Here is a 16,924-nt window from a genome sequence, read left to right as displayed (position 1 = left end):
TTGAATGGCAGCCTCCTCTACTTCACAAGTGTCATAAGAGGCAATGTTCTCCGGCTGGTATTTGATTGCTAGTAAAACGGTATTGGGTGAAGTTGTTTTTTCGCCTGCACACTCCTCTTACAGGAGAAGAGGCCTGTCTGCGCAAAAGAAAGCAGCGAAACCGCGTGTAGAAAATGGATAATGGCTTTGAGGATCTCGAGCTGCGTGAAGCACAGAGAGAGTACCTGGACTTCCTTGACGATGATGTATGTAATCTGTTGTTTTTACTTTTGTTTTGCCCACATCGAGACATAGCCTACGACAGATATGCCAAAGTCAAGGATCCGGCCCGCGAATGAATTATCTACGGCTCCGGGATGATATTTGATTAGTATTAGAACGGACCGGCCAGCAGGCCACAGCCACCGGCTGCTGTTTTGCGCATCAATACTCCATTCCCCACAATGCAACGGTAGCCCACGAACTCACTGCGGCGTCGCAAGTGGGCCTCGGCTTCATTATGCATCAGTATTCAGTAAGGGCAGATGTCAACTTTCAGCTACCCCCCTCCCCAGTGTTGTGCCTGAACGCGTTCATTGAACGAAAGTACCTTGTTCATATGTATTTTGAGCGAACGTGAACTGAACGTACTGTATTAGGCTACTACTGCCTGATGAACGTTACTGTGAACTCGTTCATTCTGGTGTCTGTGAACGGCACGCTCTTTCCGTTTAACTTCGTTGAATAGGGTGCCAGATTTCTACAGAACCTTCCACGCGAAAACTCGGCTAAAACACACCGTAAAAAGGCCTTAATATGGCACCATGCAGGTCACCATTTGTCAAACTATGGGTCGCGTCCGCAATGTGGACAATGGTCTGCAGAGTGAAATTATTCCCGGGCCATCGTCTGATAATTTGCTGCGCAATTGGTCAAGGAGCCGCGGACAGAAAAAGAAAACAAAACATTTCTGCAATTAGTAGGAAATACTTGTTAATTTGGTCTCATCAAACATAGAGGCATAGAATTAAGTCGTGGTATGAGCGTTTATTCAATGAATGCGTGTGCACGTTGGTAGCAAAGCTAAGCTTCAACCTATTGGAAGGCTAATTATGAAACGACATTTAATATAACGACGTGGATTTATGCAACTTCCATTAAAAAAAAAAAACAGAGCACGGACTATATAAAACACTGTTTGGCATTAAGTATTAAAGTCAGCCAAAAGCTATTAATTAGTCTTAGTTAAAGATGGTTAAAGATCTCCAGATCAGTGATGTACCCATGATCTGATCCGCCATTTACCATTCACACAAGCTGGTATTGTGTCTCCCGAATCCTTACATTCAGGCATTCAAATTAAATGTAATTAAATGGCATATAAACATTCTATCGGTGTATGATGCTTGCATGAGGGAAACATCCCAAAACAACGGCACCCATATAACTGCTGTTGTTTTGAGAAGTATTTCTCATGCAAGCATCATGCAACAATGCAAAAACAATGAAACTATTGTAGGCCTAATTATATTTTACATTAGTAAAGCAGTACTCTGATGTGCATGTTTTCACAAACTTTTGTGAACAATCTTAGCACTTTAAACATTTACTGTTTTGAAGTGCATGTATAGCAATATAGTATAAAAATAATAATAATTGTGATATCATTATGATAATTTGATAGGGGGTTGGAGAAGGGGGTGGGTTCATGTAGGTGGGCCCTATGACCCCAAAGTATGCCTTGACTGGGCCTCAGGTCAAAGAAGTTTGAGAGAGACTGATGTAGACGACAAAGCAGCAAGGAGGCGTCATATGATCATTTAAACAAGTTTTATGACTAGGTCGGTGAGGATGGGAAAAATTGTACATTTGTGCAAACTTTGCCCGCACTTCAGTCACAGTCATTATTCATTTAATCATTAAATAAAATACAGTACACGTCTTGGTTCAATAGGTTACGTGCAGTCATTTTAATATGTTTTAATAAACATTTGAACCAGTCCGGCCCTCGGCTTGTAGCAAATTTGTTTTTTTGTCCCTCTAATGTATTTGACTTTGACATCCCTGGCCTACGACATGTAAAATGGGTTAATCCATAGGGTTGTTTGTGTGTCAGTGTCAGCCTTAAACGCAAAGCTATGCTCTGTGTTGTTCCTTAGCAAGACCAAGGAGTGTATCATGAGAAGGTCCGCAATATGGTGGCAGAGGGCCAATGCAGACTTCTCGTCAACATAAATGACCTGCGCCGCAGGAACGAGAAACGGGCCAAAGAGTGAGTTGTCCTTGTTTTAAATGCGTCTCGTATCGTATCGTGTGAACAGGTACAAGGCCATTTCTACACTTTAATCAATATGAGTGTCAAGAAGATATCTGCAAGAATGCAAGCTGTAATTCAACAAGTGATGCAGCGTCAGAGTAAGATATTATACATATTTCTAGGAGCAAATATTGCAATGTGTTTGTTCAATGTGTTTAACCTTTATGTAAAATGTAAATCAGGTTTCTCGGCCAAGTATACTTGCGTATACAAGAAATTTGGTCTCTGCATTTATCCCATCCGTGAATTAGTGAGCACACAGTGAACACACCGTGAGGTGAAGCACACTAACCCGGAGCAGTGAGCTGCCTTGCTACAGCGGCGCTCGGGGAGCAGTGAGGGGTTAGGTGTCTTGCTCAAGGGCACTTCAGTCGTTCTGATCAAACCAGCAACCCTCAGGTTACAAGCAGTAGGCTGCCCCATGCCATTATTGTCATGCCATTGCCTCTTGTATACTCTCCCCTCATCATTACACTATTACCTTCTTCCCACTGGTGCATATGCTCAATCACCACTACCAGACACTTTTTTTTTTTTTTTCTGTGATGAGGATAAAGTCGCCGTTGGTTTAGAATTAATGTAGTGGTGTTTTAGAGTTAAAAGCAAAATTATTTGAGTTGCAAGGACCTACCCCTTTTAGCAGCAGCCTCAAGTTGAGTGTACTGTAGAAACAATGAATGTTAACCAAAAACGAGATTAGTTTAGACTAACTGATGTTTTCTCTTTGTGTGCCATGTCTTTAATTTTCATATGTCTTCATTATGGCCTTCATTCGCTTGTGTGATGTTCTATTGTAATTCACTTTTTTCCTGCTTACTCCTCTTCCTCTTCTCATGCATTTTGTCTTATAGCTGTCCCTTCCCTCTTTCTCTCCGCCAGCTCCTGTCTCTTACTAACCCCCAACCCCCTTCTGTGTCCATGCAGGTTACTAAAGAACGCCTTCTCTGAGCTGGTGGCGTTCCAGCGTGCGCTGAAGGATTTAGTTTCCTCAATAGACGCCACATTCTCTAAACAGTATGAAGAGTTCCATGTAGGCTTTGAAGGCAGCTTTGGCAACAAACACGTGACCCCTCGCTCCCTCAGTGCTCGTTTCCTAGGCAACCTTGTGTGTGTAGAGGGTATTGTCACCAAGTGTAAGAGTTCACCATTGATACTAACATTTATTTTATGAATATAGTTTATAATAAATAAACAGGTGACAGAAATAAGCCTGCATGGTTATAGAGGTGTGTGTGTGTGTGTCTGTCTGTCTGTCTGTCAGGCTCTCTTGTCAGACCCAAGATCATGCGCAGTGTCCACTACTGTCCAGCCACCAAGAAGACCTTAGAGAGAAAGTACACAGACCTCACCTCATTGGATGCCTTCCCCTCCAGTTCCATCTATCCCACTAAGGTGAAGTGTGTGTCCGTGTCCACATCTGCTGTTTTGTTGTCGACAAATTGGAAAATGATCTATCAAGTGTGAAAGATCACCACACATTGGTGTATTAACTGATTATTTTATTGGCGTTAACAGCGTGTTTCGCTGTAGCCTTGTCAGGTTCACTCTGGAAAATAACCTGATTGCCTTACTGAACTTTACTGATAAAAAGGACTTGATTGCAGACTAATCAGCTTTCTGATGTGTAATTATTGTTTATAGGATCCCAATTAGATGGGGCATAAGTCAATTTCAATTTATTGTGCTTATAGACCGCCAAAACATTACACATGTATCATGGCGCTTTACAGAATGTAGGCAATCAGAGAAAAAGAAAAGAAAGAGAGAGGCCCATGGGTAACAGGGGCGAAGAAAAACTCCCTAGAATTGGAGATGCATATAGGAAGAAACCTCGAGCAGATCCACGACTCAAGGGCCTGACCCATCTGCCTAGGGTCAATACAGGACAGTAAGGTCTGTATACATGACAAATGCATATGATGATCAGGTGTAGAGAATAAGACATGGTGTTAAAAGCACTTGAGCTGAAAGAGGTGGGGTGATTGCGTATCCAGTTTGATAATTCATTAATCCTGATTTAGTGACAGTTCAAATAGTCCAGCGTTGAATTTGTCCAGGGCAAGGGAGTTGTCAAGGGGCATGTGGTGGGTCGGCAGACGGGCCAGGAATCCGGGCAGAGTTGTCATAGGCAGGTGATGGGTCGCTAGGCTGTACGGGCCAGGAATCCAGGACAGTAATAGGGCAGTCGAGGATGGGACTTCAGGTGAGATGGGTGAGAGGAGGGCCAACACATGGCTGGTTGATGACTGGTGATGATGTACCTCACAAGTGAGGCACAGTAACGGCTCCCACACACAGCTGCGTTCCGTCAACGCATTCCAGTGGGTGTTCCCTATGCAATGACTTGAAGTAAAACCATAATGTGATTGGTTGGTGCCGTCCGTAGATTGGCTTGATTGGCCGGTGCCGTCTGTCGGTGCAGCAACAGCTGAACTCCTCAACGCGAGCAGCGGGAGAAACGCGACGCGACAGACCCCACAATTCAGTTCGGCAACGGATCACGTGAGCCCATTTAAAGTGAATGGGATGCGTCTCCAGCAACACGATGCACGCAGCTGTGTGTGGGAGCCTTAAGGGGAAAGAAAGAGATGTAGAGTGGGTTAGTATTACTGAAAATCAAAATGGTTAATGTCAATAAGTAATCAGTGGTACTATATATTGTTACAGTATAATATAGTGAGAATAGGCAAGAGAGGGAGAGTTGAGAGAGAGCGGAGAGGGGGGGAGGGGGTTGTACGGTGTGACGCATGAAAAGTCCATGACGGCACTATGCTATAGCAGCATAACTAAGGCATGGTGAGGGGTAGTCGACACCAGCGCAGGTATGGTCAGTGACCACCATCGCACGCGCTACTGGGGTGCCAGTCACACGAGGACTCGGCAGGGTGGTCCGTTCCAAAAATCCCTGAGGTGGGTGAAGTTCCACACCGCACCATACCTAACTATGGGAGGCAGTAAAGCGGTATGTTTCAAGTCTAGACTTAAAAATATAGAGGGTGTCTGCTAGTCGAATTGAGGAAGGGAGATTATTCCAGAGGAGGGGTGCGTGATAGCTGAAAGCTCTGCCTCCTACTGTAGTTTTTGAGATTCTTGGAATTAGAAGAAGGCCAGTATTCTGTGATCGTAGCGGTCTGGGTGGGTTATAATGGACTAGGAGATCTTTAATATATTCTGGTGCCTGGCCATTAATGGCTTTGTATGTTAGAAGTAATATTTTGAAGTCAGTGCGACTTTTAACAGGCAGCCAGTGTAGAGATGCCAGGATAGGGGAAATATGTTCATATTTTTTTAGTTCTAGTAAGTGTGCGAGCAGCTGCATTTTGTATAAGCTGTAAGCTCTTTAGACAGGTGTTATTGCAGCCAGCGTATAGAGCATTGCAATAATCAATCCTTGAGGTGACACAAGCATGAATTAATTTCTCAGCGTCTGGTAAGGATAAAGACTTCCTTATCTTTGAAATGTTCTTTAAATGATAAAATGAAGTTTTGGTAATCTGTTTTATGTGATTACTTAGTGATAGGTCTTGGTCAATTGTAACTCGTAGATTTTTAACACTTGTGGATGAGGATGGTCGAAGATCAGTAAATGTAGCCTGTGATGAGGATAGGATATCCCTCATCTTTTTAGGACCTAAAACCATGACTTCTGTTTTATCGGAGTTCAAAAGCAGGAAATTATTTGTCATCCATGTCTTTATGTCTCTTATACATGTGTCAAGTTTGGTTAACAGAGTTAATTCGTCAGGTTTTATAGTTGTATAGTTGTGTATCGTCTGCATAAGAATGAAATTTAATGCCAAGTTTCCTAATTTCTGAGCCTAGAGGAAGCATATAGAGAGAAAATAACAGGGGCCCTAGTACTGAGCCTTGAGGCACCCCATATTTTACCATAGTCTGGGTAGACGGTTTATTGTGAACCTGTACAAATTGTCTGCGGTTAGAAAGGTATGATCTAAACCAAGCGAGTGCTGAGTCTTTAATGCCTATCGAATGTTCAAGCCTGTGGAGTAGTATGTTGTGGTCTATGGTGTCAAAGGCAGCACTGAGGTCCAGGAGGACCAATATTGATATATGTCCATTATCGGCAGCGATGAGGAGGTCATTAAAAACTTTAACTAAGGCTGATTCAGTACTGTGGTGTGCTCTGAAACCAGACTGATATAATTTATTCATATGCAAGAAGTCCCAGCTATTCTTCCTGGGATCCGACGGTACAATAAGATAATTAGGTTAAAAGCTCACATTCACAAAAGTGTGTGTGTGTGTGTGTGTGTAGGATGAAGAGAATAACCCTCTGGAAACGGAGTTTGGCCTGTGTCGGTATAAGGACCACCAGACACTCACCGTGCAGGAGATGCCTGAGAAGGCCCCCGCTGGTCAGCTTCCTCGTTCGGTCGACATCATCGTCAATGACGACCTGGTGGACAAAGTGAAGCCTGGGGACCGTGTGCAGCTGGTGGGAGTCTACCGCTGCCTGCCGGCCAAACAGGGCGGCTTCACCTCTGGCACCTTCAGGTCAGAGGTCAAAGGTGGTGGGGCTGGTGGTGGATGCAGGGTGCGTCTGTAAATTCAATCTGGCACTCTGAACATGAAATGGTGCTCTGCAGTTTAAAAAAGGTTGTTCTAAAAGAAAGTGTTCCAATCTCCCTATGAATTAGTGGTACAGGTTTCTCAAGAATCCAAAGTGACATGAAGACAAACAGTGGGTTGAAACGGGTGTTTTATGTTCCATTAAAGGGCCTTGACAACACTGAGGATGAATAACTCTATGTAACAGATTTTGTCTAATTATGGTCTATAATTTCGTAAATAATTCTGCAGCCTGGGTTTGTTAGACTGCTGTCATGCTCTGCCTCCCTGTTGCCCCCTGCAGTGGCAAGAGTGTGTCCTGAATGCTCCGAGAGTGTGATGCTCTGAATAAACACACAGCACTTCCAACAGTAGCACATGTAGTGCAGTAGTGCATTTACAAATTGTTTCAAAGTACCACAGTGTACTCTATTGAACTATATTGTTTCCCAATGGCTTTTTAGTAGTTTTCAGTTTAGTCTGCTAGATCATAGGCACTTCTTCCTTAGGCCCTTTCAATTAAAAACAAGTTGAAATTAAACTGAGCAATTCTTCTGTTGGAACAACATAAACTTGATATTTACAGTGATGCATGAAAATGCACTGTACTGTTCTTCCTAGGCTTCTTCTAACGCAATTAATGCAGCTTCAACCGCTTAATGTAGAAACTTTGTCGCGTATATCTTACTTAGGACACCCGGGCAATGTATTTTTCAGCTTTGTAACTTTTATACTTTAATACAATATTTCACTGTTAAACGATTTAACCCTTTAAACTACTGAACTTTTTAACTGTTCAGCCATTGTAACTGTTACTTGTCATCAACTATGACTCCTACCCACTGTAGTTAGTTAGCATGGTTAGCATAGTTAGCATTGCTAGCATTGCTAACATTGTTACTTAGCTAATCATTTTTAGCAGTTTTGTTAAAAATGTTAACAATGTTAGCAATGCTAACCATGTTAGCAATGCTAACATGTTAACTATGTTAATCAAAACTGCTAAAAATGATTAGCTAAGTTGGCTAAGTAACATGGTTAGCTTAGTTAGCATGCTAGTATGTTAGCATGCTAGTTAACATAACTACTAAAAATGATTAGCTAAGTTAGCTAAGTCATATGGTTAACATGTTAGTTAGCATAGTTAGCATAACTGTTAAAAATGATTAGCTAGGTTAGCTAAGTAACATGGTTAGCATAGTTGGCACGCTAGCATGTTAGCATGCTTGTTGGCATAACTGTTAAAAATGATTAGCTAAGATGGCTAAGTCACATGGTTAGCATAGTTAACATGTTAGTTAGCATAGCTAACCTAACTAATCATTTTTAGTAGTTAAGTCACATGGTTAACATAGTTAACATTTTAACATTGTTAAACATTAGCGCCATTCCAACTGTCAGTTATCGTCAACTATCTACCTAAATAATTTAACCATTTAACCAAAATAAAACCATTTAAAGTATCCACCTATTTAACTGTTCAGTCATTCCAACTATATTAAACCTCATCTACTTAGCAACCAATATAGTTTGTTTTTACTCTGTATGATGTTTTACATCATATTTTTGCATTTTCATGCACTGTATTTCCTTCAGGAAATGTTTTTCTAGTTGATAACTGATGTTTTGGCAGCTGATGGTTTTAGTCCATTTGGTTGTTCAAGGTTACTTCTACTTTGATTCTGTTCTTATCAGATATTTGTACCCAACAGAACCATTCTCCTGGTGAACAACATTAAGTTGATGAGTAAGGAGATAGTCCCCACCTTCTCAGCAGATGACATTAGTAAGATCAAAAAGTTCTGCAAAGCCCACTCTAAGGTGAGAGACACTCCCTGCTGCTTCGTACTTACACATGCTTGAGTAGGCACAGCATCTTGTAGTCATGTGTCTTGATTTGTGTGTGGTGTAAAATATGTGATGCTGAGGATTTGTTCCTTTTCTCTGTGGATGTGCAGGATGTGTTTGAGCGCCTTAGCATTTCCCTAGCCCCCAGCATCCACGGTCATGAGTATATTAAGAAAGCTATCCTCTGCCTGTTGCTGGGAGGCAATGAGACCATCCTGGAAAATGGCACTCGCATCCGTGGAGATATCAATATCCTACTAATAGGTGGGCTGGGTTTTTCAACGTCAAGAAGTATCTGTGCGTAATTCGACTGTTGTAGAAAGGAATGGCTTATCTTTAATGCAGTATCTACATTGGCCATTATCACCAACCATTCATCCAATGTTCCAAAGGCACATTCTGCTAATTTGATATCAGAGAAAACATTGGAGAACCCCTTTGCAATTATGTAGGCATAATGTAATCTGAAAACTGCTGCCCTGATTAAAAAAACAACGCAACTGATTTCAGCTGGTATTCTGTCTATAATTGAGTGGAATGTAAATTTGTGGCCCCAACTTTTTACTGGCAGTGTATGTATTATTGATACCTGTACCTTTGGATTGGATTTGCATAGTTGGGGCACTCTTTTGTTGGCAGGCGATCCCTCAGTTGCTAAGTCACAGCTTCTGCGCTATGTGCTGTTCACGGCACCGAGGGCGATCCCCACAACTGGACGAGGCTCATCCGGAGTGGGTTTGACCGCAGCAGTGACCACTGATCAGGAGACCGGTAGGAGACACCCCTTACCTCGCACGCATATTCACACTTGTTCCTAATTGGGTCCTGAGACCATGTACTGAGTTTGGTGGTGTTATGCGAAAGCCTTGCTGAGATTACTTCACTTTTCGCCGCCAAACTTGATTGGTCGTGACAGGCGACAGGTTTTGAATATGGCTCCAAGAAGCAATGCGTTTATGAGTCATGGTCTGGCGATCATCTGCGTCAAGTTTCGTGAAAATCGGATAAACTTTGACCTTTGAGAACTTTTAGGTGTTTTTGATTAAATCCAATATGGCAGCCTGATCAATTACATTGACATCACAAATTCACATCTGTCATCCTTAGGACCTCCCACAGTATTAACAGACACCACTAGTACGTTTTAATTCCAAACACATCACCTGTTACAGGCCAAAATGTAATTTTCTAAATTATAGCGCCACCTATGGGTCGTCATGAAATTAATTGAGCCTCCTCCTAATTGGGTCTTGAGATCATGTTATGAGTTTGGTGTTGATACGCGAAAGCCTTACTGAGATCACTTCACTTCCTGTTTGGCGGCTTCTCCGCCAACTTTGATTGGTCTTGACTGGTGACCAGTTTTGAGTATTTCATCAAAAACACTTAAAAGTTGTTTTTGATGAAATACTCAAAAGGGAATTGTCGATACGAGAAAGTGTCGCAAATTATAGCACCCCTAGTGGTCAAAGGTTGCAAAATTGATTGTGCATCCTCAGGATGTGGTCACAAGTCCACATACCAAGTTTGATGTCTATACGAGACAGTGTTGATAATTATAGCACCCCTAGTGGTCAAGTCACCAAATTTATTGTGCATCCTCAGGTTGTAGTCACGAGTCCACATACAAAGTTTGGTGTTGATACGAGAAAGTTTTGCAAATTATAGCACCCCTACTGGTCAAAGGTTGCTAAAATTATTGTCTGTCCTCAGGATGAGGTCCCAAGTCCATATACTAAGTTTGGTTTCAATATGTGAAAGCATTGCTGAAATATGAACCCACTTCTTGTGATTATACGCCACCTATAGGTCAAGTCATCACATTTATTGAGCCTCCTCCTAATTGGGTCCTGAGACCATGTACTGAGTTTGGTGTTGATACGCGAAAGCCTTGCTGAGATCACTTCACTTCCTGTTTGGCGGCTTCATGAAATGCGTTGCTAGACTGTTCATACACATTTTAACGGGCCAAGTTGAAGAGCTACTGTCTGTATTGTTTGTGCAAATAATACAACAAATAATATTACACAACATAAATTGTCACTAGGCTATGCTGGCGACCCAAATAAAGTCTACTTTGGGAACCAATGGCTTACAGTATCAAGCGGACTTAAGCTGCCACCTCTTGGAGAAAAGTTAATAGTTTTGCATATCGGTAGTAATACATTTCACGCAGCTGTGTGAATCACGGAAAGCGACACTTCTAAATGGAACCCAACCCACTGTACAGTAGCTCAATGTCTGTGGCTAAAGCAGCCATAATGAAAGCGTTATCATTGTTTGGATACTTCACACACGTGTTTTTTAATCGCATAGACTACTACTACCAAGCTGGAATCAAAGCACATCGACTCCCCTCTCACACCCTAAACACGCACTTCGAACAAACAAAAAACGTCTCAGTCTCACGTTATAGCCATAGGCAAAACTGTATTGGACCGGTGTAACGTTGGTACTAAATCATCCATCGCAAAGAATGATTTTTGTAGCACGTGCAACAAATATGTGTAGGTACAGCCCTGCCCTGGATACATCTCTCAACGTGCGCTCTAAAACATTTGGTTTAAATGGAGATGTAGATCACGGGTGCGTTAATAAATCTACATTGCGGCGAGTTGACACAAATTATTCACTTTGACGAATTTATGTAGTTTCAGTCCTAGTTACTTTACTTTGAGCCATACTCTTCCTTACTTGAATCACCTTTGAAAATAGAGGATTGAAGTAGCCTATATGGGTGTTTGGGAATGAACGTTGACTTAGATGCTTTTTGAGACTGAGCTAAATGTCCCAACCAGGTGTTTAGGATGCGTCATAGACAGGTTGTCTTTCAGGTAGCCTATATATTTTCCATTAGAAAACCATCACGTAGCGAACGTGTTGTGGCTAAGTGACTTAGCTCCTGTTAGTAGCCTAGGTTATGGTCATAAGCAAATGAGATGACCGTCGAAAGATTCAATTAGTGCTGTTATCAATTTTCTTGGTAGCCTATAACCGCATGGTTTTCTACAAATACATCAATAATCAAATTGGCCTCCATCACTCAACCAATGCTAACGGTAACATTATTTTACCTACTCTAGGCTATTGATATAATTTTAAGATTAACGTAGCCTACCTGCAGTAAAAACTAAGCATGTCCGATAAACATTCTCAGATTCATTTCGGCTTCAAGAAGAAATGGGAGTTACATGTCATGCAGAAATCATCCTACCCTTATTAGACGTTCTCTGCGGTAAACTACAGTCTTGTCCTTGTAGGAAGCGTAGTGTCTTTCCAACCCATTTTAGATTAACTTCCAACAAAATTACGTCTCACTGCAACGATGCGCCATCTGGTGGACAAACGACTGTGACGCAGCCAAATTATTATGATTAATATTTGGTTTTCCTTTAATCCTGCTGAATTTGTAATTATGCATCACCCGTTGTAATTGCCGATACTGATGTGCGTGCCTGTGTGCGTGTGTATATGTGTGCACCACCATCTACAGGCCAATCAGTGTACAGTCACTAAATGTACACATAACTTCATTTTTTTAGCCCCCCCCCCCTCCCAAATGGATGAAATTCTACGAAACTTGGCATACCCCCAGAGAATGTCAGGTTAATCATACACATAAAATTTGGTGCAGTTCTGAACATCTTAACTGAAGAGAGGGGCGATTAAAGCAGAATGATATTGCATTTTAATTTTTTTACCGGGGGGGGTGCAAATCACACATGAGTGATTTATGGGCTAGGTTGATGTGGGCCCTTGAGACCAACATACCATAAAAAAAAAAAAATTGGGGTTTCGGGGGGGGGGCGGAGTTGCCCCCGGGGACCAAACGAAATTTTTCCGTAAAAGTCTAGTGGGGCTACATACCCACCAAATTTCATGTGGTTCGGTGTCCCAGGTATCTTTGACAATCCCTATATATATATATATATATCCCCCCCCCCATCCTCTCTGCAGGTGAGCGTCGTTTGGAGGCAGGGGCCATGGTGCTGGCGGACAGGGGGGTTGTCTGTATTGACGAGTTTGACAAAATGTCTGACATGGATCGGACTGCCATCCATGAGGTGATGGAACAAGGCCGGGTTACGATCGCCAAGGCTGGCATTCAGGCCAGGCTCAATGCTCGCTGCAGTGTGCTTGCAGCGGCTAACCCTGTTTATGGGAGGGTGAGGTTACAATGCTATTTGAAAAAGATACGTTTTTAAGATTTATTTTATCAGCCTACTCTACCTGTTAAGTATCTATGTGTCTGTATAATCAGACACACAGATATAATTCTACACCTGTCTATTCATGTTCCTGTATTCCCACAGTATGATCAGTATAAAACTCCCATGGAGAATATTGGCCTGCAGGACTCCCTGCTCTCTCGTTTCGATCTGCTCTTTATCGTCTTGGACCAAATGGACCCGGACAGCGATCGTGAGATCTCTGAGCATGTGCTGCGCATGCACCGCTACCGAACACCTGGGGAGCCAGAGGGAACAGGTGAGTTAAAGGTTAAGGCAAGGCAATTTTATTTATATAGCACATTTCATACACAGGGGTAATCCAATGCTCTTTACATAAACAAAAGCAAAGAGTACATAAAAGCATAAAAGGGCAGTAGTTTAAAAAGTAAAGTACATTAAAAAAAAAATAGTGAAGACATAAAAGACAACATAAAATGATTACAATACAGAGTGCAAAACAACAAATTACTGGAACACAGCCAACAGCTTAACCTTATGCTTTGTCATACTTTGTCTTGAATTTCCCCTTGGGGATCAATAAAGTATCTATCTATCTATCTATCTATCTCTATATCTCTCTCTATCTCTCTATCTATCTCTATCTATCTATACCTCCAGTTAGGCTGTTGTATTAAATTTAGCTATAAACCAGCTAACGCAAACAAAGTCTGAAATCCTTGACCATCAGACAGTCTCTCAACAGGTTAAAGTCAATTCTAGGGGTACAAAACAATGATGCCACATTTTTACTGCTGTCGGGCTCCATAATTCCTCCTCCTCTTGGTCGGTAACGTCTGTGTCGCTATCGCCCTCTTGCAAGCGCGACTCGGCCTATTTTCGTAATAAAGAAAAAAGCTTAAAACGCAATATTGCGTTTTTGGCACTCAAAGTGTTAAGACACCAAGACCGTATCATTTGCTTTCCTTTTACCAAATGTAATTACTTCAGGTTTGTTCTTTGTACAGCTGAAGAAAATTGAGACCTCCAGTTGTTACTCTTGTCAGTACACTGACAAAGAATCAAGTAGACCATAGTCATTAGATGACTGAGCTAAGTAAAGTTGGGTGTCATCGGCATATGATAGGAAATCAAATTGTTTTTGATTTGTCCAAGTGGGATCATAAAGAGGTTGAATAATAGTGGCACCAAGATTGACCCTTGGGGAACACCACAGGTCAAGGACCTTGATGTTGAGGTACAGTTGCCAATGGTAACTAAAACTTCTTTCTTGTAGATAAGATTTGACCCAATTTATAACTATACCTACCTGTAAATCCAACCCAGTGTTTTAGTCTGTGTAGTAATATGTTGTGATCAACAGTGTCAAAGGCTGCACTAAGGTCCAATAACTAGGACTGATGTTTTGCCTGCATCTTTATTGAGGCGTTAAAGGTTGTATCAGCGATAGCAGGGATACGTCACTTCTGTTGATGTTCAAACAAAAGAGAGCTAGCTCGCTAGTCCCTCCCCCTCCCTCTCGTGCAATTAAAACTCTCGCATCGCGCATCTTGTCAGTTATTGGTTGAAACACTTTATTTTGCCTTTGAGTGGGTTGCCAACCCTTGTTGGTAGCATTGCTTTTGTGTACAGATCTCGGAGCCTAGACTGCCTACAGAGACACGTTTTTTTGACGGCCTGCTTATGGGGCAGACCGCTAGCAGATTGTTAGGAAAGATTAGATTAATGTGATTTATGTTTGGTCCTTTTGGGGGCCTGCAATCGCTGATACTACCTTTTAAGGTTAAGAACCATATTGAAAGCAGGACCGGAGTCATTTTGGTACTCATCCTTGTTTCCTTTCTGTACATGAAAAGTAGAGCTTTTGGCTGTTTGTTTTTGTTCTAATTGCAGCTAATCAGATGGACTGTAGCTTCACAACCTTTATTTAAGTGTGTGTGTGTGTGTCCCAACAGCAATGCCCCTTGGAAGTACAGTGGATGTGTTTGCCACAGATGACCCCAACATCACAGAGTCAGCCGAACAGGAGCTGCAGATATATGAAAAGAAGGACAACGTGTTGCATGGACACCGCAAGAAACGGTATGCCACCATGTTGTCACTTTGATGATGCACCGTTCCTTGATGGTTTTCATTTACCCAGGGTGACTTCTTATGTCCATGCAGGGAGAAGATAGTCACCATGGAGTTCATCAGGAAATACATTCATGTGGCCAAGCTGATGAAGCCGGTCCTCACACAGGAGGCCTCGGACCACATTGCAGAGGAGTACTCTAAACTCCGCAGCCATGACCAGGTCAACCAGGAGTCTGCCCGGGTCAGTGCCTCTAAACGCACGCGCACACACACAAGTAACCTCTGTAACTGATAAGTTTGCATGTGTGGATCTGTCAGACAGTCTGAAACGGATGATTCAAGTGTTCTCAAAATCCTGTGTGTGTGGTCCAACAGACAATACCTGTGACCGCCAGAGCCCTTGAGACCATGATCCGATTGGCCACAGCGCACGCCAAAGCCCGCATGAGCAAAGCTATTGAACTGAGCGATGCGGAGGCTGCCCTTGAGCTTATGCAGTTTGCCTACTTCAAGAAGGTAACAGTGAAACTTTCCCACTTATGCAGTTAAAGGTGCTATGTGGAGTTTTCGATTGTTTGCTTAAAACATTCAAACAAGCCCAGCCCTCTTGTAATACCATTTGCACCATGTGTAGTGTTGTGTCAAATACAGTGCAAGTCAATGAAAGAGTGCCACATGGCTTCATTCAAGTCAAGTCGGATCCTACAGAATTTCACATACAACTCCTTTAATGAGCCCTTAATCTACTGGAGTAAAGTTATAATTTATGTGTTATTTACACATTAGAGGTGATTTTAAAACAGTCTGTGTTTAGGTCCTGGAGAAAGGGAAAAAACGGAAGGTTGTAGAGGAAGAAGAGGACATGGATGTTGATGCATCACAAGAGACCCAGGAGACGCTGAGCCAGAAAAGCATGAGGCAAGTGCACACCTCTTTGTGCAGTTCCTTCCTGTACATTTGAACCCTTTAGTAAACATTGCTTACAGTGTATCAAAGTTGTTTTAGCCCTCATCACAAAGAAATGTCTGTGTGGTTGTTGGCACAGGAGAAGAGGACGTGCTTCTAAAGATGACCTGGACCGCACAGACGCAGGGGATGAGGCAGATCCCTACAGCTTCACAGAAGATGAACAGAGTGAGTTTGTATTACTTTGCTTTTACCCTGCCTTTAAAGGACACACATCAACTTTTTGGGTAATTAGCTTGTTTGCTGTCTCCCCCAGAAGATAAGAGGATGCATACCTTTCTTTCTCTGTGTGTGCAATAACCCAGTCTTACACTGTTTGCCTAGCTTAGCACAATTCACTGGAAGTGTGTTAGACCACTTGGCCTATAGCTAAAAGGGAACAAATAAGCTTATTTCCCAAATTGTTGGCGTGTTCCTTTTAACCTAAAAAAAACAAAACGGAATTTATATTGATTGTGGACTTGTTTTTCTTTCCTCCACAGCCCAGCCCAGTCAGCCATCATCTCAGAAGACCAAGAGTTCCGTTAGTCAGGACAGGTAGTTACTATATCCATTGGATGCTTTTCCTCGGTTTGTCATGGCTCTTTACATGTGATGCAGCAGTAATAAGAATTATCACCCATGACCTATGACCCTGAGGCTTTTTTGCTTTAATTATTTATTTCACACAGACTTAAGGTGTTTAAGGCGGCACTGCTGAAAGCCTTTAAGTCTGCACGCTCTCAGTCCGTGGCTGTGTCTGACCTCCTGTCGCACGTCAACCAGGACCAGACCGACCCCTTCCAGCCGCTCGAGATCCAGCAGCTGCTTGACCGCATGCAGGACGACAACCAGGTCATGGTGTCCGAGGACGTGGTCTTTCTCATCTGAGAATGGTCCTCCTCGGGTGGACTGGAAAACTTGAGTCCAAGAGAAAAGCACTGTGCATTTCTGTCCCAATAAATCCTATTTTGCATATTACTGATTCTTTTTATATTTT

At 42.4% G+C, this 16,924-nt stretch overlaps 1 protein-coding gene across 2 annotated transcripts; it reads left to right on the top strand.

The window, feature by feature from the left end:
* Positions 1-40: 40 nt before the first annotated feature.
* Positions 41-16,905, top strand: mcm3l (MCM3 minichromosome maintenance deficient 3 (S. cerevisiae), like). Of its 2 annotated transcripts, XM_042111604.1 has the most exons (17): positions 41-245; positions 2,139-2,251; positions 3,221-3,429; positions 3,558-3,688; positions 6,573-6,811; positions 8,578-8,686; positions 8,824-8,977; positions 9,353-9,484; positions 12,671-12,879; positions 13,027-13,201; positions 14,859-14,985; positions 15,070-15,220; positions 15,355-15,495; positions 15,794-15,897; positions 16,025-16,113; positions 16,428-16,482; positions 16,617-16,905. In XM_042111604.1, exons 1-17 carry the CDS (start codon positions 174-176, stop codon positions 16,813-16,815), a joined length of 2,409 nt encoding a protein of 802 aa, XP_041967538.1. In that variant the 5' UTR covers positions 41-173; the 3' UTR covers positions 16,816-16,905. The 2 variants fall into 2 exon arrangements, with proteins under 2 accessions (XP_041967538.1, XP_041967540.1); XM_042111606.1 differs by lacking the exon at positions 2,139-2,251 and having other exon boundaries at positions 114-245.
* Positions 16,906-16,924: the final 19 nt, after the last annotated feature.

Source organism: Alosa sapidissima, chromosome 12 (assembly GCF_018492685.1).
Source record: "Alosa sapidissima isolate fAloSap1 chromosome 12, fAloSap1.pri, whole genome shotgun sequence".
Taxonomy (NCBI): Eukaryota; Metazoa; Chordata; class Actinopteri; order Clupeiformes; family Clupeidae; genus Alosa; species Alosa sapidissima.
Note: the sequence above shows the minus strand (reverse complement) of the source record. Positions and strands in the feature narration are given on the sequence as shown.

Excerpts from the sequence above, each read along its gene's own strand:
- mcm3l (XM_042111604.1), top strand. The coding sequence starts at position 174 with ATGGATAATGGCTTTGAGGATCTCGAGCTGCGTGAAGCACAGAGAGAG. Across the intron at positions 2,252-3,220 it reads AACGAGAAACGGGCCAAAGA|GTTACTAAAGAACGCCTTCT; the intron begins GTGAGTTGTCCT and ends GTGTCCATGCAG. Across the intron at positions 13,202-14,858 it reads TGGGGAGCCAGAGGGAACAG|CAATGCCCCTTGGAAGTACA; the intron begins GTGAGTTAAAGG and ends GTGTCCCAACAG.